At 32.9% G+C, this 27,174-nt stretch overlaps 1 protein-coding gene across 1 annotated transcript in view; it reads right to left on the minus strand.

Annotated features, from left to right (window-relative positions):
* Positions 1-27,002, minus strand: part of Atg17 (Autophagy-related 17) — a 60,937-nt gene extending 33,935 nt beyond the window's left edge. Inside the window, exons 1-6 of the mRNA XM_074175229.1 lie at positions 26,301-27,002; positions 9,861-10,078; positions 7,854-8,136; positions 5,439-5,640; positions 2,901-3,083; positions 392-564 (exon numbers count right to left, since the gene is read on the minus strand). Coding sequence (XP_074031330.1) covers positions 392-564; positions 2,901-3,083; positions 5,439-5,640; positions 7,854-8,136; positions 9,861-10,078; positions 26,301-26,320 — 1,079 coding nt within the window. The 5' untranslated portion in view covers positions 26,321-27,002. The remainder of the gene's footprint in view (positions 1-391; positions 565-2,900; positions 3,084-5,438; positions 5,641-7,853; positions 8,137-9,860; positions 10,079-26,300) is intronic.
* Between the last annotated feature and the right edge of the window lie 172 nt (positions 27,003-27,174).

Here is a 27,174-nt window from a genome sequence, read left to right on the forward strand (position 1 = left end):
CATAGAAATCTACAGGGTGGTCGAGTGTATCAATTTAATCGAAATTAAACGACCTCATGCATTTATTTTTATGATATTTAGTATGTTATAAAAATATCCCTAGAGTTTTCCAATATGTGTATGTGCATATATATAGAAGTGAATCTGTACTCAATTTACTTCTCTTTTTATCTTTACTAGCTTGTAGTACAACTGACTTACCTTATATACCCAAGTGTATCAAAAATGGTGAATAAACATTATTATTATTATTCATTTTACATTGTATACTACATTGTATCACTCAAGCTTTGTAATAACGATTCATTTCCTGCACAATGAAGTGTATCATCATCATCCGGGATGATGCATCTACATTATTTGTAAATGAAAATGCTGATCTTAAACTAACCTCAATCTTGCATGTAAATTCGCTATCAGCTCGTTCTTGGCATTGACACAGCGTCGAAGAATATCACAGATACACTTATGGTTTTCAGTCATCAATATCAATTGATTTTCGTGGGCCTTGCACAGATCGGGAAGAACCGATTGATCTTTTGAGGACCTCACAGTGGCCTCGTGCTGAAAAAAAGATTGATCATAGTGGAGACTGAAAATCTTTGCAATTTTAAAAGTTTTACCAAAGAGTAAAAGATATACAGAGAGAAAAGTTAAACAAGAACGAAGTCGAAGAGAGATAATAGGGGAGTCCCAGCGGGGATTTCGGGATTTACTAAGGTGCGGCAGATTAATATACAGGGATACCTTGTACCCGGTTGAGTACCTCCACCAAATATGAGCCCCATATTACACAATATATAAGTTTGAAAATGTCTTTATAGGACGAAACTGCAGTAAGGTTAGTTACAAATAAAAGTGGTAAAAACATAGAAAGTTTAATTCTCTTTTCTTCATTAATTAATAATTGATTAAAAAAAAATTAATTTTTTATTATTTTCTTATAAATACATATTCTACTAAAAAAACATATTTATTTATTTGCAGCACTATTTTCTGAGCTTTTCAATTAAACAAGTACAATGAATTAAAAAAATAAAATAAAAAAAAATTGTTTTTGCCAGATTAAGCGAATCCCTCTAGATAATCGTCAGATTATGAGACAGGACGTTTTAAACATAAAGATGAACCATATATATCTTAATCTGACGCGTTTGAGTATTTCAAAATGGCGAATTTTTTTGCACATTATAATAATGGCCGCGAGTTTGCGTCAAATCGAAATCGTCAGATTATTGAATGAGAGCTTTTTCTTGTTGCACTTAACACCCCCTTAGAAAATCTGACGCGCTCGATTAATTTTTTTTTTCACTTTTAACCCTTACGTACAACCACCCACATCATGCAAACGATCAGATTAACATACCAACATTATTGAAAATACGTAGGACATTGATGCTATCAATATCTGACGCGCTCGAGTATGTCCACGCAACAGTATTTTTTACATATTTAAAAATCAACAGCCGCGTCCCCACCGATGAAAAGGTATATATTTCATAACATTTTTTTCTTATCATCTAAGCTTTGCAACCTAATATGTCTCAATGATTCTCGAGTAAATCCCCATTTTGCATCTTGGGCTCCCCTGCTAGATGAATTCGTATGCCAATTCAAAAGGATTTGAATGGATAAACGTGTATCCTAGGTCCTTAATTGGTTTTCTGTTGTTTGGTATGTCTATCGTATTGCTATTGCCATTTTAATGTTATACAATCTAGCTTGATAGTTCATACTGGAACCTCTGGCGTAAAATAATCAATTTCAACTTTATTCCACTATTAATGCAACAAAACACTTCAACTAAAAATTCAACTAGTATTCAAATGTCTATTGCCTTATAAGATCGCTTGGACCGCACCGCCCGCGAAACTCATTTATATGCAGCAAGCGAACTATTCCGAAACAAGTGGAGAATTCCTCAAAAGTCCATTGAAGCCGGTAGAATATTCGTCGGAATTCCATCGAACCGGTGCGAAAATCGAACAACCGCGAAACGTCGGTCTAAGCAACGTCACAATTGATTCACGGCAACCAGCGGCGACCGGCGTTATTTTCTTTAGGGCATGATTTATAACAATATCATTGCCAGCATCTTTTTTTCTATGCTCAAGTTCTACAATGAAATATGGTTATTTGTACACTTCAGATGCCACATATTTCCTCAAAAACATCTAGAGGCGTTATGTAAGGTGATCTAGTGGGCTCCTTTGAAAGATCACTTTTTCCTGGATACCGGTTTGAAAAAATTGTCAACTGCGAATGAGTTCTCAACTAATATTAGGTTTCAGCAAGATGAGCTACCTCTTTATCACGAAAAGCTGGTTTGAAAGTGGCTAGATGACAATTTTCCAAACCAGTGGATAGGTAAACATGTTCTCTTAGAATGACCCGCTGCATTACCAGATATGACACCCTTGGATTTTTGTGAGGTTTGGCGAAATGTTACACAACCGCAGCCTTCTCCAGAACAATTATATATAATTTATATATGATAGTTTTGAGGATGCTACGTGACAATTTGGTACGCTCTGATTGGCTGTCTCACCGCCCAGCTAGCTGGGTGACAGTTTGAGGACACCACGTGACAATTTGGTTGACTGGGCGAGCTAATAGACAAACTGACTGGTGTGATGACGTCACTGTCTCGCTGAAGTAAGGCCTACCCTACTTTTTTATCAAATCTTGTTCCAATGAAAAGTTGACAGGTTAGGACTATTTATGTCTGCAGTGTATAACGATTTATAAATAAGCAACACTGTGTCTGCCACGCATTACCAGGTGATCGAAAGTACTATACTTTGGCGTAATTTCTTGTAATCTAGAATCTATACTTCTAGGTGTATTTTAGCGAAGAAAAATTATTTCTATTTTTATCAAAATCAAACTTTCATACTCACTTTCTTGAAAGCTTGAGCATGACCATTTTGATGGGATACAAATACCATACAATCTCTCAATAACGAATCCAAACCTGAAAGTCTTTCGCTCATACCACTAACTTCCTTCACGGATAAATTTTGGGAAGCTCTGAGAGCGTCCTTAATTTCCGCAGACAATTCTGAGACAAAACGATCGTCAAACTGAAAAAAAAGAAAAAATCAACTACAATAAAATTTGATAGAATAGATTTAGTTACTACTGCGAGTCAAACAAACAATGTAAAATGCTCGTTTAGAATCTAAAATACATCTATATCATATTGTGTCAATGAAATCTTTAATTTTTTTTTGGAATTTCTTACTATATCAAGAACATTCAAACATTGTTGAATATTTGATAATTTATAAAAAACTCCTTCCGAGTATAAAAAGATTGTGTGGCTTTTCAGCCACACAATCATGACTTGTGTGGGTTTTTCAGCCACACAATCATGACTTTTGTGGCTTTTCAGCCACACAATCATGACTTGTGTGGCCTTTTCAGTCTCACAATCACGACTTTTGTGGCTTTTCAGCCACACAATCATGACTTGTGTGGCTTTTCAGCCACACAATCATGACTTATGATTTTTCAGACTTTTCTGCCCATGTGTTAGGCAAGGTACGCATTTAACAAATATGAAATAACTCTTTTGTATGTTGTTATTTTGAATTTTGGAGCTTATTACACCTTGTTTCGTGTACATGTTGGTTAACTGTTGAACTGAACTCTGTGTGTATGTCATTAGTGTCAGTTGTCCTATGTAGTTGATGTTCATGATGTCCAGGTTTGAGTTTGATTTGCCGTTTTCATTGTATTCATTTTCCATTTAGTATTATTATTTAGTTGAGTCTGAGGCGCCAACCATTAACATGACAACTGACACTAATGACACACAAACAAAGTAGCCATTTCAGTAAAAATACACACATCGGAAAAGTCTAGGGATATTTTTATAACATACTAAATATCATAAAAATAAATGCATGAGGTCGTTGAATTTCGATTAAATTGGTACACTCGACCACCCTGTAGATTTATATGGGTTGAACAAAGCCTGCAAAAACGGTAACTAATCTTTTATCAAGTTTTTTACAAACTGTAGGTTTCCGGCTAAAATGAATAATCTGAAAGTGTCGAGTTTGTACATTCTATGCAGTTCTTGCTCAGCAATTTAAACTGGAAATATTGTGCTTTAACATGGAACGCCATCACTTACCATTGGCTGAGATGAATAGAGCTGTAGGGCTTCTTCAAGGTGGCATGCGACAAAATGATGTAGCTCTTCGTTTTGGGGTCTCCCAAAGTATTATCAGTCGATTGTGGCGGCGTTTCCGTGAAACTGGCAGTCCAGCCGAACAACATCCAGGGCGAGGACGCGCTACAACTGCAGTTCAAGACCGATTTTTGGTCTTAACCGCAAGAAGACGCACCAGGTAACCATTGGTCGTGATATTGTCAGAAATCGACTGCATGAAGCAAATCTCCACAACAGAAGGCCACTTAGATATCCACCTTTGTCGAGAGGCAATCGCGGTAGAAGATTAGAGTGGTGTCAAGAACATCAAAAACTGGAATGCAAATGATTGGGCCACAGTTTTGTTTATAGACGAATCCAGATTTGGATTTCATCCAGATTCTCGTCGACCAAGACTGTGGAGACGACCTCGAAATAATGAACGTTTGAGACACGTCCAGGAAGTCCACACATACAAAGGTGGTACAGTAATGCTATGGAGCGGAATCATGATCGGCGGCAGAACCGATCTCGTTTTTCCAAATCGCTCCCTCACAGCACGACAGTACCTCGACACCATTCTTCTACCTATCGTCCGTCCGTTTGCTGGTGCTGTTGGTGAAAACTTCCACCTAATGCACGATAATGCTCGTCCACATGTCGCGCGTCTGGTGACTGACTGGCTCACCAACGAAGGAGTTGATGTATTGCCATGGCCAGCACAATCACCGGACCTGAATCCCATCGAGCATGTGTGGGACATGTTTCAACGAAGAATTACTCCGCATATGGGGAAAATTCACACAACGTTTCAATTGAGAGAGCTTTTAATCGCTGAATGGGCAAATGTACCTCAACAAGACATTGACAATCTCATTTTGTCGATGCACGATAGATGTAGGGCCGTAATAAACCAGCGTGGAGGCCGTACTTTGTACTGATTCTATTTTTTTTTGTATTATGATTTTTTTTCGGGGTGCCAAAGAGCCATATTTTTTTTTAGTTTTGCTTATATGCGCACTCAGTATTTTTGACCATTTAATAAATTTTGTTGTAAGTTACATTCGTTTAATAATCACCCGTCAACTTTTTTTCCCTGAAGCGATCTAAAAAAAATTATTGCCATTTTTAAAAATATCCCTAGACTTTTCCAATGTGTGTACATATGCTCCAAATAAAACCCTTATCCGATATTGTTCATTGGTAGGTTCTCAACCTACCAACTCATTTAAAAGGATCATCAATGAATGATGAAAAATGTTTTTTTTTTTAATCTTACCTCGTTCAGAGAGTTGGAACAAAGCTCAAACATTTTGCTGATGGACTTTTGATCGTCAACCCTTTCAATCCACTCGTAAAGAGTAATTTGTTTTGTAAGATCACAGTCATCAGATGTATCCTCGACCTCATTGGATTTGCGTTTGTGGAGCAAAGTAGGCAGAAGAGGAATTCTTTTGAGGGTTTTCAAGTCATCTTGAAATCTGAAAAAGAACGAACCCATCTAAGTCCCAGTGAACGGTTTTCTTGAAAAATTTAAGACTCAGAGAAAAATCAACACAATTTTTTTAAAACTCCTTGAAAGTATATCAATGAGTAATTACAACGGGAAATATAAAAGCAAGCATATGATTATGGACCTACACCTATGATCTAACTGATCAGAGTGATAACTTTCACAGCCGGAAGTAAAGGTGTCAAAGATTTTTTATTTTTAGTCCGGTCAATATACAATATTGAATTAACGAAAATTGCGACAGAGCTAAATATTGGTAAAGACCTTTATTTTAGCATAAAAAATAAAAATTTGAAAGTCCCAATCTGTCCCATGAGCGATTCAAAAGTTATTTGGGGTCAAAGGTCAAAATTTCAGGTTTTTTTGAATTTTTCTCGAAACCCGTAAGTTCTACCAAAAAAATACCTCAGACCAAAGTTGTAGATCTCAAAATTCTCCACAAAAATGTAAGTATCACCGTTCCTGAGATATCGCAATTGTAAAAGTCACGTTCTATGTAATATGCACACATTGCCACGTATATACACATTCGGGTACTTAAGAATGAAATGTCCAAGAATGAAATAATTCATGGACATAACACTCAAAAAAAAAAGGGGGCAAACCAAACGCGGACACGTGTTTCTGGCTATTGGCCTCATCAGCGCGGTGCAGCCAACAACAGAAGCCAACCGCACATTTGTTAGAAGACCTAGAATTCCCAGGCTACATCTAACATGACCACGTAGGCAGCTATAGCTACCTGCGTGACATCCGGGTCCAGGATATAAATACAGATAGAGATTTTATCGAGTGTGTATGATACAAATCAAGAATGAAATAATTCGTGGACATAACACTCAAAAAAAAAGGGGGCAAACCAAACGCGGACACGTGTTTCTGGCTATTGGCCTCATCAGCGCGGTGCAGCCAAGTGTAAAGATGGACAACACTTGTTTGCCGAAAGCAGGAAACAACAATAGCCAGAAACACGTGTCCGCGGTTTGCCCCTTTTTTTTTTGAGTGTTATGTCCACGAATTATTTCATTCTTGATTTGTATCATACACACTCGATAAAATCTCTATCTGTATATATATATATATATATATATATATATATATATATATATACTATATATTATATTCCGAAAATATACATTCAAAGGACCGTCAGTCCCTTCGAAAATCCCCTCTACACCTATGGCCTTGAATATAACATCTGCCTACCTATTCTATTGTCCATGTGGCGTCGTTCATGTGCCTGCTTCTTTTAGTGTTAAACGTTCTGTTCAAATGAATATACGTATTTATTACAAGCGTCTACTATAAGAGTTTTTAGTGATTAATATATGCAAAAAAAAATTCGCAATTTTGCTTTATTTGCTCTGAGCTTTTGACTGAAGGTGAAACTGCGGTGTTTAATCGTGGAATGCAAACTTTAATCGATGCAAGTGATGCAAGGAAATCAACTTAACTTCAGGGTTAAGTTGATTTTACAACGTGACTTTTACAATTGCGATATCTCAGAAAAGGTGATACTTACAGAAAAAATCATGAGGAGCATTTTTGTAGAGAATTTTGATATCTACAACTTTGTTCTGAGGTATTTTTTTGATAAAACGTGTGCATATTACATAGAACGTGACTTTTACAATTGCGATATCTCAGAAACGGTGATACTTACAGAAAAAATCATGAGGAGCATTTTTGTAGAGAATTTTGATATCTACAACTTTGTTCTGAGGTATTTTTTTGATAAAACTTACGATTTTCGAGAAAAACTGAAATTTTGTCCTTTGACCCCAAATAACTTTTGAATCGCTCATGGTACAGATTGGGACTTTCAAATTTTCATTTTTTATGGTAAAATAAAGGTCTTCACCAAAATTTAGCTCTGTCGCAATTTTTGTTATTTCATTACTGTTTTCAGGACTAAATTGACCGGACTACTTTCAGGACAAAATTGACCGGACTATTTTACAAGTTTCCGGGCCGTGGTCTGCGGGTTTTTATGCTTGAAGTTTTGTGGACGACTGTGATTGACTTCATTAAAGGATATGAGGCTCAACAATTACTACAGTATTGATTCATATCTGTATTTATTCAAATAAATTGAAACGAAACGTAAACATATAGTGATTTTTTTTCTACTACTTGGAAGTCATCTGCGGACTAAATGGTGATACTGAACATCATACTTACAATATGAGAAAACTGTGGTGAGATTCACGATGCGACATATAAGCTTCGAAAGCTTTATCGAAACTTTTTCCTCTCTTACAAAAGTCTTGCTCAATGTCATCCAAGTTGGCGATTATCGCTCTCCAGCCTTGTTGTTGCATGTGCTGCTCAAATACAAGACTTTCGCATTTCTCGTACAGTTTTTTACCAAGATCAAACATTTCTTGTGCCAGCTTCGTTCTTTTATATACAGTAGCAAAGGAAGGACTCATATCACAGTGAATTTTGACTTTGCTTTCCATCTCTGAAACAGTTATTTCAATTGAAGTTTGAGCTGAAATACCAAAATGAATTGCAATCAACAGTACACTGAAAAAAAAAAAATTATTTTTTTTTTTATTTAACGCCTTTGTACACTCATTTTTCAATATGACACGCTTAGAGACTGACTTAGTGAAAAAGAGGACCGTTTCAGCTTTTAGGCCGAAGATAAAATGAACTTCATGTCAAGAGCTTTCCAGGCCGTCTGAGGGGGTGGAAATGGGGTGAAAACTTTGAAAAATCGTATAATTGAATGTGTATACCTACAAAATTGAGATATGCTATTCCAGATGGTTATGTGCGATTTTACATATTTTAATATCTCATAAATGTATATACTTGCAACAGTCAATATTCTGAGATTTTGAGTTTGCAAACTTGTCCTTCTAGTAAGTCCTGCTAATACACTTTATGGTTCTTTTTTTGAATTTTGGCGAGTTTGCAAATAGCAAATTCGCCATTTTGAAATACTCAAGCTCGTCAGATTAAGATATATATGGTTCATCTTTATGTTTAAAACGTCCTGTCTCATAATCTGACGATTATCTAGAGGGATTCGCCTAATCTGGCAAAAACAATTTTTTTTTATTTTATTTTTTTAATTCATTGTACTTGTTTAATTGAAAAGCTCAGGAAATGACATGCAAATAAATAAGTGTATGTTTTTTAAGTACAATACTTGTATTTATAAGAAAATAATTTTAAAAAATGCTCAAAAAAATTCAATTTTTTATAATCAATTGATTCATTAATGATAGAGAAAAAGTGAATAGGGAATAGAGGAATAGAAACTCGGAGAGGGAAATATAGGTATCACACAGCTGCACGCATTAAACTTTATCGACGAATTTTTGTTATTTCGGCTTGCGGAAATCGTTAGATTACTGGAATGTACACTTTTTAGCAGGTAATTAACTCACCCTACCTTAATCTGACGCGCTCGATAATTTCTGATGATCAATTTTTTTTTCCTAATCCGATCCTTTATTCTTCACGGGCGGCCTTATATATGGGGCTCATATTTGGTGAAGGTACTTAACCGGGTACAAGGTATCCCCCTGTATATTAATCTGCCGCGCTTCAGTAAATCCCGAAATCCCCCCTTGGGCTCCTCCCCTATTACTATAATACCATAATACCATGTTACAATGAAAGTATGCATGGTAATACATTAATAAGAGTGATCTATCTTCAAAACCAAAAATTTTGCCTCCTCTCGTTGTTGAATTGATCCATCAATTGACGTTAACTAGTAAACTGTGATCTGGAGTGGTTTTAGAATGATTAAAACGTGAAAGCACAGTTTTTCTTTCATTTAACAAGAGACCATTGTCTGAGAACCACTTTTGGGTTCTTTTTATTTCATCAGATGTTTCATTAACTGCGGCTCTAATATTTTCCAGAGTTATCAATAAAGATGTGTCATCAGCATACATAACGAACTGATCACTATAACAATAATTTAAATATATAATATATAAGAGTGGACCTAATATAGAACCCTGAGGAACCCCGAGGAACATGAAGTACTGGTGATAGTTCGAGAGAGATAGTGCGAACTTTAAGGGGCTGTATCTTAACAAGGGATGCTCCAATGAAGTTTCTTCATATGAAAGATCCTATCTTTTTTTCGATTTGGAATCACCTCCTTAAATTTTTTACACTTATTTAGTTACACCCTGTATTTTCCAAACAGGAAATACTCACCCTTTTCCGCATTTTCGAACGGTGAACTAATAGTCGGAGGTATTGGATTTGATATCAGGTTTTCATCGTAGAGAAAAATCGGACTGGAATCAGTGCCAGCCGAATGCGAACAGACACTTGAATCGTTATGTAAGGTGGACCCACCGCTGGCGAGTAGAACTTGCTTATCCGCTTCGATGCCATACGAGTTATGGATATGTTTCTTGAGTATTCCCACGCTGAAATACGTACGAAAATTAGTCGAAATGTTTGGTTTTATTAAATGATATGGAAGAAATAATTTATTGTGTAGTTTCAGCAATCAATCAATCAAAATACCGATCAAAAAACAATTGTATGAATATTTTGATTCAAACGGATTCTTCAATAAGTCTCAATTTGGCTTCAGAAACTCCCGCTCAACAGTACAGGCAGTTCTTAATGTTGTCGGTGGCGTTGTAGAATCACTTAAACAAGGCAATCGTACAGCTATAATGCTGTGCGATCTTTCGAAAGCTTTTGACTGTGTGTCACATGACATTCTTTTGGAAAAACTAAACTATTATGGTGTTAGAGGAATTCCCTTGAAACTTATTAGTTCTTATTTTCCAATAGAGAACAAAGCGTTTCAGTGAACGGTAAAACATCAGACTTTCAGATTGTTAGTCATACGGTACCCCAAGGTTCGGTTTTGGGCCCTCTCCTTTTTATCATTTATATCAATGACCTCAGCTGCTTTATGTCACCTTATATATTTATTATTTCTGAGAAAGACAACGTAAACTTGGATGCTTCACTGACTTGTGCTACTAAGAAGGCAAAAGAATGGTTTGCAGCAAACAAATCAAAATTGAATAGTAATAAAACACAAATAATGCAAATATTAGCAACCATTCAACTGTTAATCAAGAAACAAAAAGCATAAAACTGCTTGGCTTAGTGCTGGACCACAGACTGAACCGGCAGTCACATATTGATCAATTAGTTAAAAAACTATCTAGTTCCTTATTCATTTTACGACAATTGAAAACAATAACTAATTTTACAACTCTTAAAACCACGTATTTTTCACTAGCTATGGCATTACTCTCTGGGGTAATTCCACCCATCTGATAACAATTTTTAAAATGCAGAAGAAGGCAATAAGGGTACTTGCCGGAATTGGTTTTAGATATCACTCTCAAGAGTTTTTTAAAAAGTTGAAATTTATGCCTTTACCATGTTTGTTTTTTTTCACACTTTAATTGAAATTCATGGAAGTCAGTCGGTGTTGCCGAGAAATTCGGATGTATACAGCTACAACACTCGCAATGCTCATCCTATCCGAAGCAGCCGTTTTCGATTAAATATTTCACAGTCGAACTCACTGAACTATGAGCTTTTTAACACATTACCATCAAATGTAAAAAAATTGAGTATTAATGCCTTTAAAAATACTTAAAAAAGTATCTCTTGAAATATTGTTTTTACACTGTTGAGGATTACATTGCGCATTGCCGAGCCAAACGCATTGCCGCATCTCTGCTGTGATATCTATCATAATATGTCCATGAATCTTTTATACAGGGTGTTATCTGTCTCCCTCTGTACCGTAGAGTTTTTCGAGAGTTTTTTTTTCATTTTTCGGTACCTATTCATTTTTTTCCATTGCTCTGAGGGTTTTCTACAATGAACTTCGAATAAGAAAACCTTTTATGATTATCTGAAACATATCTACATCAAAAATATATTATATGTTTTTCAATAAGCAGAAAAAGAAATGATAGCAATAATAACATCCGAAACGAACACTATTATTTTAATGAAAATTGAAATGAAGTAATTAATATACACAAAAAAATTAATGGCGCAATAAATGTTCGAATTGGAGTCCTTTCATTTCGAGACATTTTTGAACTCGGTTTTTCATATTATTTATAATACACTTATTTGCTGCATTGTTGCGAAATCATTCAAAACCCTCAATCTCGAGTCTTCCACATTTTCTATCTCTCTGCCAGCGTAAATCCTATTTTTCAATGTCCCCCATAGAAAATAGTCCAAAATAGTAGGATCTGGTAATCTAGCAGGCCATCTTATTAGCCTATTATTTGTCTCGAAATGGAAGGACTCCAAATCGAACATTTATTGCGCCATTAATTTTTTTTCTATATGAATTACTTCATTTCAATTTTCATTACAATTATAGTGCTCGTTCCGGATGCTTTTATTGTTATCATTTGTATATGAATAGGTACCTAATAATTAGGGGTTTTTTGGTTTTCCTGTATATCTCGAGAACCAGACGAGCTATATTCGATTTTTTAACATCATCGAATAGGTCTCTAAAATACGCAACTTTGTCACAGTTTAACCCACACTCTAACTCTTATCGTTTACGAGCTCCCCATGTACAGAAACGAATTTGAATAGCCCTGTATAAACATATCTTTTATATCCTCCATTTCAACATAGTTTGTACCCATGCACCATTTTTATTTTAATTTCATTTGGTATGGCATATTTTTAAGTATTTACTACCCAAGCTTTGTCTACAAGATTATGTCTTATGATAATAAAGCATATTATTACTATTATTATTACTGGAGTTTTTTCCCAACACCAAACCGTTATTTCAACACACGTGTTTCGATCACCAAGTGATCATCTTCAAGAGGAATATTAAACACCACAGTTTAATCTCTAAATACTTGAAATTTTTTCAAGAAGATCTTTCTTTGAATTTACATTTGACAAAAATATCGAATTCCAAGAAATAACCCTTGCTGGTTCTATGATAATGTATTCAAAGATTGAATGAGCCGTTTTGTAAATCCTCTGCACATTTTTTCACGTCTATTTGTCTTGTGAAAATAAAAATAATCCTGACAGAACATCCTTTCAAAGCCACTCTTTCTGAATGGTCGACCATCTGACAAAAATTTGGGATTTAAAGAAAAAACCCATTAGGGTAAAATGACAGAAAACTGACAAATAACAATAGTTCAGGTACAGCTTAGACCTTTTATTTAAAACCCCCTGACAACTAGTAATAAATCAAAAGAAAGAGCATTCCAATATTCAAATAGTTGCAAATTTTTGCAACCATCTCCTAATCTGTTAATCTTTTCCAAGAATATGACGAGTCTATCATCACCAAAGACAAGTAAAAATTGGTAATTGGCGAGAGTATTCAAAAAAAATTGTTGACTGACTAATAAATGAAATTCGAAAAGAAATGAATTGACACCAGAAAAAATCCACGTCAGTCTGAATGCCAAGATACATCAATCAGCTTATCACCCTACAGAACGTGAATTTTCCTTTTCTTGGATATTAATGCATTGGGATTTTTTTCGCCAATATACAGAACTCAGTAGAGGAGTGTGGCGTATCAAAATTCGGTTTAATAAGCCTTATACTGCTATCCGTATTATTGCTATCAAAAAATTACCTTCGAAAAAATAAAGAATTATATGGGAATAAACCTAACGTTTCAAAGGCTACTCCAAAAATTATGCCAATAAACTGATCTAGTCAACATTCTCCATATTCAATGTAAACTACAAAAAAGTATACAAAAAAGTATATATACATTTAAAAATAATAATAATAAGAACAGGAATGCCAGATGTAGTTGAAAACAATTTGAAAAAGTTCTAGTTTATAAAAGTATAATCATAATTATTGTTCACATGCAAATAATTTTGATTTTCATTTTAAAAATGTTGAAGTATAAATATTATCTGTGGACACATTAAGTTATTCATTTTTGACAAAGAGACTGTCTCTCATTTTGTCTCGGATGAAATGCAAAATAATATAGGTGTGCTCCAAGGGTCTATTTTGGGACCATTGTTATTCCTCATATATTAAAATGACATTGTAACCATAGCAGAAGAATGTAGAATTCACTTGTTTACCGACGATACCCTACTCTACTTTAGTAGTGAAGATCCAAGAAAATCAAGTGAAAGTGTTTCTTTCCAAAAAACTTATCTCTCCTATGAATATGCCCGTTTCAATTCACATGAAATTCCTGTTTTGTAGTACAAACTGAATGAAAAAAAGTGTTTTTTCTCCAGTTTGTAACTGAAAAACAATTTTATACATGATCTACACATGTTTATGAAGAGTTTTTATTGCAGTTATTTCCCCTTTTCTTCTTCAGAAGTGTCTCACATTTTTTGTTTAATGGAAGAGGAGTGAAAAACCAAAAATCTTCTGTCCAGAAGAATAAATTAACTTCTGAAAGTGGGTTCCATACCCATACTCACCTGAATATTCAAATACATACATATTAGGAAACAAATTCATAAATATATATTCCCGCATTGAAGGCGGCATTAATATAGTTTCTTTCATCGATATTTGTGGCCAGTGTGGACCTGCATTACAATACAGCTCCGTATTCTAAAGAATTAAGGTGATGATGAAATCCAGTGAACGAAACGTCGCATTGCAAATTGATTCATATCAGATTATCTATACTTATAAACGCGAAAGTCACACTTGATACTCATTCATCTCTGTTTTTCCGTACTGGTAAGTCCTAGGAAGCTAAAATTTGATATATAGGTGCCTCTTTCAAATATTCCAACTGGGACGCCCCCCGTGGGGGTGAAAGGGGTGCGTTTACATATGAAAATAATTTTTTCATCATTGTTTCTCCACGGTATGGAACGGTATTGAAACTTCCTCTGCCTTTTTTCGTACCAACAGAAATGCCAGAGCCAAATAAATTTAGTTTAAAAAACTAAAAAACATGCTTTTAAAGAATATCGAACTAGAAAGTTAAAAATATTTTTTTAAAACTATATTTATTTAATCTAAACTTTGGGATCAATCAGCCGTATATTATATATGATGGAATCTGCCGATACTTGATGAAAATCCATAACTAACGTATTCTAAAAACACTTTATTGTGTGAATGAATACGATGTGTTATATTTAGAAGAGAAGAGTTTGAAACTCAATCTTCTAGAATGTTTAGAAATCAATAGTTTCAGGAATTCGGGTAATTTACTGAATGATCAATTAGAATTAAATAACTCACCCCTACTGAATATTTTTTCAAATGTGGAAAATGGAACATAAACTCAGGTTATTAAATTCATTACAAACTTAGGTAAAAAATCAGGTACTTGAAATTCAGGTACCTCAAAGTGGTTTTAGAATACATCAGCCGTATATTGTTGAGAAAAATGACCATTGATATTTTCCGATTCCGGATAGGGAGCCTGAAAATCAGCAGGCGTGAAAATGAGGGTAACAAATGAGGCAGCAGCGCGTGTTAATAAAAAAAATACTTTTTTCAATTGAAGAAATACACGTAAAGTGAGTTCGAATTTTATCAAGGAGATTATGTACAGCGCCATCTGCCCGCGAATAGATCCAGCAATAATGTCGATAATTCTGTCAAATACAGATCCTGATATGAAATGAAAAGGATAGTTACAAAACAAACAAACATAGAGGTGAAGCGTGTAAAAAACGAAATTCGACAATTCCAAAATATCCCTAAATAGGAAACTTTTGACCAATTCAAAGGACCTTGTAGGTCTTACTGTTTATAAGATAGCAATATTGACTGTAGGTAACGGGACTGTAACTCAAACTATCTTTTTCTACCCTCTGTCAGAAATAAATATGAAGCCCATCACAAAGAACTACCTGCTAAGAATGCGTTTACCATTTTACCAACAGTGCCGGAAAATAACAAAGGAGAAACTGTATTTACGGACGGGAGTGTAAATTGCAATTTGGCCATTTTTATGGTTCCATTACTTTGTGCTGCTTGTGGATAGAGGCTTTAAAATGTTCAAATCATCTTCTTACTTGACCTTCAATGCAATCTTGAAAGAAATGTACACCGAAAAGGACAAATCTAAAAAAGAAAGTTGGTGATATGTTTGTACCTCCAAAGAAGTTTTGTTTAAATGAGAGGACAATGTTTATTGAAGATTCAGACTTTTTTAAATATATTAACTGAAATGTAGACAAATACTAGCACTAATATCAGTACGCAAAACGATCAGAAGTGAATTAATATAGTTGAAATAAAATCAAGTTGAATATATGAATAGAAATAATTAAAAAAAAATTGTCTATGGTTGTACAAAGAAACTTAAATGAAGCGAAGTACAAAACATATTTCCCAATATTTTTGTTTCTAATACCTATTTTACCCATACGAATTTTATTTTGTTTGTACCTAATATGTTTTTCAATAATTTCTTATATACAATGAAAACTTTAAAATAATCAACGATGTATGGTTATATCACCGTATTTGAGTAAAGCTCGACTCTGTAGACCATTCAATTATAAAAAAATTACGTAATACGTAATTTAAAAAATAACGTACAAATACTATAAAAAAAATTAGGACTCTACAAATATAACAATCTCAGTTGATGAAAAAAATCATGAACGACTTCGAAAAAAAATTACAAACTATCACGATTATTGGCTTTCTTTATAAAATACGAAATCATTCTGATGTCAAATATTTCATATTTTGATTTATTCTCGTTTACAATACTTAATTCTCATTTGGATATCTACGAAAAAAGCGACCCTGAAATAAAAAAAAACTATATGTTTTAGTTATGATAGTAAAATTATATGAAATACTAACAATTCTGCCTCTACTCCTAGTCCAGTACACTAGATTTGGAAAGGAGGCAACAAGAATGGCCTCTTTGTTCACCAGATTTGTCACCTTGATTTTTGTGGGGATAAAATCTGTGAACCCAACTGGCGTCTTTATACGCCAATCATCGAAAATGGGAGACCGAACTAGTGAAAAAATATTATGGGATAATTTTCACCACCGAGTCCAAGATAACGATACTGTATCGTCTTATTTCACCACCCCGTATATTTCGCACGGTACAAAAGATAAGGGTGGCTTACAGAAAACAAGGATATCCACATTATTAATAGTCTAATCAACAAGTTCGAAAACATGAAAAATAGACTTATGATGCCCTGTTTGGAACCTCTGGTGTAGTAATTAATATTACTGGAGTTTTTTCCCAACACCAAATCATTATTTTTAACACCTCGCCACGTGTTTCGATCACCAAGTGATCATCTTCAAAGAGGAAGATTAAAATTTCCTCTTTCCTTCAATCTTCCTCTTTGAAGATGATTACTTGGTGATCGAAACACGTGTCTAGGTGTTAAAAATAACGATTTGGTGTTGGGAAAAAACTCCAGTAATATTAATGAAAAATAGAGATGAAGGTCTTTAAAATATGAACGGTAGCTCATTCGATTCGGAATCACCTCTAGAAAAATGTTTTTGAAGGATTTTGGTGCAGGTAAAACATTGCAATTGTTATTAACAAAATAAGATTTAGAAAAAATAGTATTTAGTTTTTTTCGTTAATAACTCAAAAATATTAATATTTAAGCAATTTTGAAAAAAGCTCGTTAAAGAGGAGTAAATTTCCGATAAAAAAGTCCCAATTCCCCGAAACTCTATTTCCATTATTTATAATTTTAATTTGACGTTGAAAATAGGGTTCCGCGTGGCTTCATCTCTATTTTTCATATTTTTGAACTTGTTGATTAGACTATTAGTGAGAGTTGAACTTTTGTTAATTTGTTTAGTTTTGTGCATTCCATAAGATATTAACCTGTGATAGATCCCACCATGCTGGCTAGAAATCATTAGCGTTATGTACGAAACTTGTTTGTTAGTCATTATTTATCAGTGTTCTGGCAACTAGATAACAAAAATATATTGGATTCAAATTGACATGTACATTAAGGAGCCCCAACAATTTTAGAATTCGTCAACATACGACTAATTTGTGTTGAATTACTTTACTTCAAATGATGGAAGAGTGCCTTAATTTCTCAAAAATATTTCAATGCTAGGATTTATACAAAAAGTGGACGAACGAAAACTACACATAGTTTTTTTCATCGATTTTTGTAGCCACTGTGTACCTGTATACAGGTCCTTATTGAAAAAATAAAGCTGATGATGAAATCCAATGAACAAAACGCCACATTGCAAATTGGTTTATATCAGATTACAACAAGTATGATACAGTACTGAAAGTTCCTCTGCATTTTCATATCAATGGAAATGGAGGCGGTAGAGCCAAAAAAACGGACAATTCTAGTCTTTGGCGAATATTACAAAAACTACCACTGATATTCTGGATCTGAAAAGAGAGCATTGTAGTTCCCGAAAATAGGAAACTTTTGTCCAATTCAAACGACCTTGCAGGTCTTACAATTTCCGAGATGGCAACCTTGACAGTAACGGGACTGTAATAACTCAACCATAATTATCTTTTCCTACCCTCTCTCAGAAATGAATGATCACAAAGAACTACCTGCTAAGAATGCTTTTACTATTTCACTAACAGTGCCAAACGACAAACTGTATATCTTGCAAAGGAAGTCTTACTTGCAATTTAACCATTCCTATGGTTTTAACGTTCGATAATTTTTCAATACAGGATTTATACAAAAATAGAAACTAGAACCTCTGGCATAGAAAAAATCCAACACAAGCACTTTTCCCCATCACCAAAACTGCAATACTTTTCTCGACGCGCGAAAACTGAAGTCGCCAACTTGGTTAGCGCGTCGAGAAAAGTACCGCAGTTCTGGTCATCAGGAAAAATGTTCGTTTTGGAAACGATGTATGGTAAAGGGTTGCCATTGGTGAGACGAAAAGAGTTGATTATTGGCAAAGCCCATTTTAAACCCCACCCATATGGTTGCGATATGGGGTATTTTTAACTTTTTAGTCCGAAGTCCTTTAAAAGCGTGTTTTTTAAACTATATTTATTCATATACCATATTTATTCGTTATAGCACTCTAAAGCATGATCTGAGAGACTTTAAAGTAAGGGAAATTTCCGTTTGGTAACTCAAGTGGAATTCAGTTTATCTGCGTTGTTTTTCCTTTGGTGTGAACATTTTAAATTATAAATCCAAAACATCATTCAATGGATTGTTTATGTTTATGTCCTGTTCCTTGATTTTGATGTAAAGATTAATAAATACAGTCTTTATCATAATTATTTGCATAATTTATTGGGAGAATAAATAAAGGTATCCACTTGTGCTTTTGATTACTTTCAACAACTTTCTTTGTTCAATTACAATTTGTTTTTGTCGAGTCATGGAGAATACTGAACTTCCCAGAATGAATTCGTCATTTAATCAATACAGGTTAACAACCAAATCATCGTTGTTCACGACGCCATTCAATGAGAAATTTTAAATTCCGAAGATATTTTATATCAGTATTCCTCCAAATTGTATCGTGTAGGATTCCTAATATTTGTTTCAATTCTATATCGAAAGTTTGGAGTACAAACTGAATAGAAAAACCCGATTTTCATGTGATTCGATATTCATGTGAAAGTAGTTGTTTCAAATGGGTTTTTTCTTTCGATTTGAGTCTGTAAAAAGTCATCAACACAGTTTCGTGACAACTGTATAAGAAGGTTGATTTTCGAAAGTTATTTATATTCATGTTTGTCATACCCTGTATTATCTGATAATTAATGTTCACTAAAAGTTTTTGAGCAATTGATTTATTTGAAATTCTCACGTTTGTTTGAAGGTAGTCGACAATGATTCTTGATGCATTCCATTAGTTCGGACTTCCATTGTCTAATATGAGATAAATTGGTTTGAAATACCTGAAAGAATCTTGGAAAAAAATAAAAAACCAATTAGCTGAAAAATAACAATTGTATTAAGCAAAAAAACTGAAATTACAATGAAATAAAATACAAGCAACAACCAAAAACTTTAAAAAAATTAAACTATTAACACGAGATGAAAATTAAAAAATTAACAACAAGAAATGAAAATCAAAAGATTCAAAACAAAGTTTTGTAATTTTCATTTCTTGTTGAAAAATTTTTAATTTTCATCTCGTGAAAAATGAAATGAAAAATGAAAATTAAAAGATTCAAAACAAAGTTTTGTAATTTTCATTTCTTGTTAATGATTTTTTTATTTTCATCTCGTGTTAATAGTTTTTTTTTGGTTGTTGCTTGTATTTAATTTCATTGTAATTTCAGTTTTCTTTTGCTCAATATAATTGTTATTTTTCAGCTAATCTCTTTTTAATTTATTAGATTCTTTCATGTATTTCAAATCAATTAAAAGAGTCAAAACAACATTTTTTAATTTTCATTTCTTGTTAATAATTTTTTAATTTTCATCTCGTGTTATTAGTTTTTTTATTTTTTGGTTGTTGCTTGTATTTTATTTCATTGTAATTACAGTTTTTTTTGCTCAATATAATTGTTATTTTTCAGCTAATTTCTTTTTAAATTTTTACAGATTCTTTCAGGTATTTCAAATCAATTAAAAGATTCAAAACACAGTTTTTTAATTTTCATTTCTTGTTAATAATTTTAAATTTTCATTTCGTGTTAATAGTTTTTTTTTATTTTTTGGTTGTTGCTTGTATTTAATTTCATTGTAATTTCAGTTCTCTTTTGCTCAATATAATTGTTATTGTTATTTTTTACAGACTCTTTCAGGTATTTCAAATCAATCAAAAGATTCTAAACAAAGTTTTTTAATTTTCATCTCGTGTTGAAAAATTTTCAATTTTCATCTCGTGTTAATAGTTTTTTTCATTTTTTGGTTGTTGCTTGTATTTTATTTCGTTGTAATTTCAGTTTTTTTGCTCAATATAATTTATTCATTCATTTATTCATTTATCCTGAATATATACAGACAGAGTCCAATTACATATACACAGTACCTAAACTACACTAAACCTAACACATATATAGATAAAAAGATACAATTGACAATAAAATTATTATAAATATAAAATCCCTATAATGAAATATATGAAATCATTGCAAATAGGTGTTAAAAAATATAGGAAATAGATACGGGCTAGTGTGTAAATTCATAATATATATGTCATATCTTTAAAAATAAAAGAAACATGTAACATTAATTCATTCTTATTGAATAGAGAATAACAGAGATCTGAGATTGGTTGGGGTAATGTTTAAAATATCGATATCAGTGTTTTCAACTAATTTGTTTGTAGTTATCAAGGAGCAATCAACTGGAGAATTTACGTTGAAATTATGAAATATGCAATCTCTTCGCCTCAGGCGGATATCTGGTATACTGAAATTGATGGAAGCGAGTACATCGGGAAGAAAAATGTTGTTTCGTAATAAATTGAATATGAATAATATTTGAAAATTTTCTCGACGTTTCTTAAGGGTGCTTAAATTAAAATCTTCCATTTGTTTTACATAGGATATCATAAAAGGGTATATTCCATATTTTTTTAGATACATTGACCTGAGATATCGTTTTTGTACCTTTTCCAGCATATCAGAATGCGTCAGCGTTTGGGGTGACCATATTACACACGCATATTCGAGTTTTGAACGAATGTAAGAATTAAAAAGTACTTCATAAGTCTTAAAGGTGAATTCATGACGAGTCCTGAGGATGAATCCAAGCCGTCTGAAACATTCCGCTTGCAGTCTTTCAATATGTTCATTGAAGTTGAAGTTTGAAGTAAACACTACACCTAGATCCTTGATTTCATTGACTCTCTCGATAGGAATATTATCAATGTTATAGAGTCTCTTGAAAGGGTTTCTTTTCCTGGTAAAAGTTATTATTCTACATTTGGATACATTCAAAGCCAGGTCATTATCCTTACAGAAAGCAGATATGGAGATAATGTCATTTTGTATGAAATCAGTATCTTCAAATGATTTGATGGATCTGTAAATTTTCAAGTCATCAGCGTATAACACAAATTTTGTATACCTAATATAATTAGATATATCGTTGACAAACATAACAAAGAGCAAAGGACCTAGTATTGAGCCCTGTGGTACACCCGAAGATGTTACGAAGGTATTTGATTTTCTATCGTTGAATTTCACAAAATTCTCGCGATTCGAAAGATACGACTTGAGTAAAGATGATAAGTTTTCTGAAAAAGAATATGCATGCAATTTCTTTATCAAGATATTGTGGTTGACCTTATCAAAGGCTTTTGCTAAGTCGGTATATATCGTGTCAACTTGAAATTCAATATTATTACCAATATAATCACTAATGAGGATTAAATTTGTAATAGTTGATTTTTTTGGTACAAAACCATGTTGTTCGTTAATTAAGACTGGAGACAAATCATTATTTTTCAGCTAATCTCTTTTAAAATTCTTACAGATTCTTTCAGGTATTTCAAATCAATTCAAAACGAAGTTTTTTAATTTTCATTTCTTGTTAATAATTTTTTAATTTTCATTTCTTATTAATAAATTTTTAATTTTCATCTCGAGTTGAAAAATTTTTAATTTTCATCTCGTGTTAATAGTTTTTTTTTATTTTTTGGTTGTTGCTTGTATTTTATTTCGTTGTAATTTCAGTTTTTTTGCTAAATATAATTGTTATTTTTCAGCTTATCTCTTTTTAAACTTTTACAGATTCTTTCAGGTATTTCAAATCAATTAAAAGATTAAAAGATTCAAAAAAGTTTTTTTTAATTTTCATTTCTTGTTAATAATTTTTTTTAATTTTCATCTCGTGTTAATAGTTGTTTTTTGATTTTTTGGTTGTTGCTTGTATTTTATTTCATTGTAATTTCAGTGTTTTTTGCTCAATATAATTGTTATTTTCCAGCTTATCTCTTTTTTAAATTTTTACAGATTCTTTCAGGTATTTCAAATCAATTAAAAGATTCAAAACAAAGTTTTTTTAATTTTCATTTCTTGTTAATAATTTTTTAATTTTCATTTCTTGTTAATAGTTTTTTTTAATTTTTTGGTTGTTGCTTGTATTTTATTTCATTTTAATTTCAGTTTTTTTTTTGCTCAATATATTTGTTATTTTTCAGCTAATTTCTTTTTTAATTTTTTATAGATTCTTTCAGGTATTTCAAATCAATTTATCATATCATATTAGACAATGGAAGTCCGAAGTAATTTTCAACAAGCAATTTGATGTGTGTTTTTTTTACTGATCCATGATTGATTGCTTATATGCGATAATGTTTCATAAATATCGACAGGCCATGAAATCCGGCATATATGTTCGTCGTTTCAATCAACTTGAATAATTTTCCTGCAAAACAATAGAAGTAGGTAAATTTATATCTGGAACTGAGAACTGTCACAACATTTCAAGTAAATAAAGCTGACATCACCTTGAGTAGGCGATTATAACCACTCAAAACTAGTTTAACATTCAACTGTGAGAAATCAGGCAACCAAATCGTATACACGATTCAAAACTGTTCATAAAAAATTCATCATTAATTTCAATGAGAAATCTAATCACTAGTTGATATTTATAAAATGCGCGATTGATAAATCCAAACATTTGGACAGAAATTAACCTTGAAGAAGGTCTATGCAATATAAACGTTATGGTCTTTTGTGATTGTGACACCCTTATCGCAGTATACAGGGCGGTACAACCAAAAGGTACAAGCAGAGAATTATTTCTAGAAAAATGGAGAAAAATATCGAATAACCTGACTTGTTGATGGTATACAAGAATGATAATACCTTGGGTAAATGGAAAAATAATAGAGAAGTTCTTGAATATATGGGCTAAAATTTATGGCGACCAGGAAATCTTTAAGGTGCATCCACATTATGCCGCGATTTTCCGCTGCCAATGCGAATTGGCAAAGCCAAAGTGGCAAAGACAGCGACTGTAAAAACGCCTTTAGAGAAAAAATGTACTTGTCATTTTCACAAGACACTCTCGATGCCGCATTAAAAGACATTCTTGAACATAACGACCGCTACAATGAAAATGAGCCGATGTTTCAACAAGATAAGGCACCTCCTCACTATACATTTGCAGTTCATTAGTTTTTTACTGAATTTTTTCTGGGAGGTGTATCGGCCCAGTGGAGTGACCCTCGAAGTCACCAGACTGGAATCCGTTAGACTTTTGTTGGGTCACTTGTAGACGACAATGTATGAAACTCGTCCAGCATCTCTAGATGATTTACGTTGAAGAATTATTAACAAGTGCCGAAACATTACACCTGAAATGCTTCATAACATCCGAGAGCTGTTTGAACAAAAGCTATATCGCTATATCTTGAACACATATTAAGTAAAGTTAAAGTTTAGTACTTAAGAAAGGTGGCGAATTTTGACTTTTATTATCCTCCCTTTGTAAAGTTAAAAGCTAACTTTCTTCATGTCAGTTCGTTACTAATTTCAAATTTTTTCTAATTCACATATTGGCAACAGCGCCTATATCAAATTGAAATAATTTATACATACCTAGATATTCTACTTTAAAGAAGGAAAATTATATTTATAAATAAACAATTAAGGCAAAATATAAATTATAGTTCAATACCACCTCCACAAGCCACATAAACAACAGTTGTTTTGTTATTTATTTATATAGATGAAGATAGGTTAGGTGCACAAAATGTCATATGTCACAGAATATAAGCGATGTTGCCCAATGGTGATTTAGAAACGAATCCCTTTGAATGTTGAATGCATTATTTCATTCCTCTTTTTCAAGTAATTAAATAATTTTTTAAAGGAAAAGGTTGAAATGATAAGTTTAAAATGCGTTGTTTTAGAGCTCTTTTATTTTGACCAAGTTTCATCAAAATCTGAGATGATTTAGTTAAATTTTTAACTGACATATGTTGATTCAATATGGAATGGCCCACAAATGATGATGTAGTTAGTTAGAAGGATATCAAGTGATGCGAAACTGAGATTGGACAAAATAAGTTTTTTCAAAAGATAAGACAGTCAATTTTCACTGAAGTAAGGAATAAATTGATTAGTTATCATCACCAAATAAGTCATTTTCCAAATAGACAAATATATTGATAGCCTTTGAGTTTAGGAGCATCATGAATTAGTATTTTTGTAATACCCAAAACTGCGATATAATATTCGTCTTTACGTCTTTCTACTTCTTCAGCAATATTATGATATCAATTTGAAAGTCAATGGAATTGGTTTGTGTTTGAAAGTACCTAATATCTGTGAATATTAAATAAATCTGTGATAGTTGAATTTCCTTTTCAAAAAATAACTTTTCATAAGTTTACTGTCATGAAATGTGGAATGTTTTCATTATGTCAGTGTGACAGAGCTGATATGTATCTGACAGAATTAGAAAAAAAATGATGAATGATGAAAATCTATGGACTGAATTGAGTAGTTTATTTGGAATTTCATCTATCTTGACAGCTTTGATCGAATAGAAAAGTGGATTTAAAATATATCAGCCTATACTGGTTCAAGTTTGACGATAGTCATGTCACGAAGTGTTCTGGCGATGTATTGAATGTATTGGAGCCTCTAGCGGCACCCTACATTTTGTTTTATGAGAGAGAGGACATTGGCAGATCAAGATCTTCAGATGATGTGGTGCTGCAGGTTTTTTCGGGATTTCCTGCAGCTGAAAAAGCAAATGCGCCACTGGAATCAATGAAGTCGCCCCGGAACGACAATTAATTTGTATTGTTGTTTTATAATTTCACATATAAAAGTTAGGTACTTGTGGCAGGTCCATGAATAAAAAGTGAAATAACATAAGTAATAAAATAGTGTAAAATAACAATGAACCCGTTTAGGAAAAAAAGCAAGATGGAAAATAAGAATAACCCAACTATTGACCGAATATGTGGTATCAGCTGATGGCTGAAAAATAAGTATGTTTCACGAATTACAAGTCAAGATTGATGATGTTTTTGTAAATGGAGATATGGGTATCCAGAGTTGTATAATAATATTTTATCGAAATTATCAAATCTCAAAATTATGATAATGTATCGACACATGGCCAGAGAAATTCACAGAATAAGAGTTTAAAAATTCACCTAGCTCAGTGCTTATTTCGACTTATTCATTCTATGAATGCTCTGCCTCGAAAGTACATATTCTGTTTTCTTATTTCAGTTTAATTCAATTCTTATTTTATCATACTTTTTTTATAAACCTGCCTTTTGTTTTTCCAAAAATATGGTTCATGCTTGACGAGAAATATAATTATAAATGAATCTGTAATGTTTCACTTGATACCAAACACCTTTAAATTATCCAGCAAGTCTTTCTTATGTCAATGTTCATAAAATGTAGTGAAGACATAATAAAAATGTATTGAAAAATTGACTCTTTGAAAAACAATCTTCAATACTGAATTGAAAAAAGGATCACAATTCATATTTTTCTCCTCACTTCACCAAAATTTTCTATGCATTTCATACATACAGTACCAAGTACAATAAACCCTTGGTCCAACAAATTAGTAAAAATAAACATCAGATGCCTATTCTGTAACAAAATTTGGCACGTGTGAGGTCTACCAACCTTGACTACAACCTTGAGAATTTCCAAAGCACACACGGAAGTAAATACCAAACAAAAACAAATATCTTGAACTATTGACAGCTGGATACCCAAAACAGATAGTGGAATATCAATAATGAAACTGTACTAACCTGGTCATAGCCAAACTCATGTCGAGTTTCATCATTCTCCCATAATCCACTTGGAAAACGTGCAACATTTTTGCTGTTCAATTTGGGACTCCTGGATAAACTACCTTTCTAGAGACACCCTGGAAAAATTTGTTCATTCACGCTGCTGTACTGATAACAATCTTCAATAACTTGTATAGTAGATTTAGGGAAAGTTTAGCATAATGAATGACTCAGTAAAATGGCGAAAATGTTTTTGTGCTAAAAATATATAAAAGAAAACATTTCACAATAAAAATGGTTTTACACCCGACCATGTTTACACCATAATCACGGTAAACAAAGAAAATACTTGAAGTAAAATGGTAAAGTTGCCATAGACTTTCACAGTTGTGTTTACTAAACAGAAAAATGACATAGGAAAAAATAGAACCTAAATCATGGTGGAACCACCGCTTAGAGCGAATTTTCAGTTTCTATCAACCATTGTTATGACACTTCACTGGCGTTTTCACAGCTGATATTGACAAACACAGTATTTTTCACCTTCATTATGATCACTCAATTTGACTCGTATACCAAATTATTAACCGAATGTTCTAAATTTAGACATTGTGCTCTAGTTCTAAAGCAATTGATCATCTGACTAGAAAGTGTTATTTTGCAAACTTTAAAACTGCGTGCAGCATTCAGTTAATCACAAATCAAGGACTCCAGTTGATGTTTTAGTTATTTTTGATTTTACACTTTTTTTGCATTGGTACGACAAATTGTGCGTTTGGACGAGTTCTTAAATTGAACGGAAAAATTCTGACACATTGTTTCAACCATATAAAACTCGTTAACTAAAAAATTGACTTGTTTTTTGTATAAAGGAGTATTTTGACGCATGCCA

The sequence above is a fragment of the Leptinotarsa decemlineata genome, unplaced genomic scaffold (assembly GCF_025532065.1).
Source record: "Leptinotarsa decemlineata unplaced genomic scaffold, Ldec_3_MD MMD2_tig00000882_RagTag_RagTag, whole genome shotgun sequence".
NCBI lineage: Eukaryota > Metazoa > Arthropoda > Insecta > Coleoptera > Chrysomelidae > Leptinotarsa > Leptinotarsa decemlineata.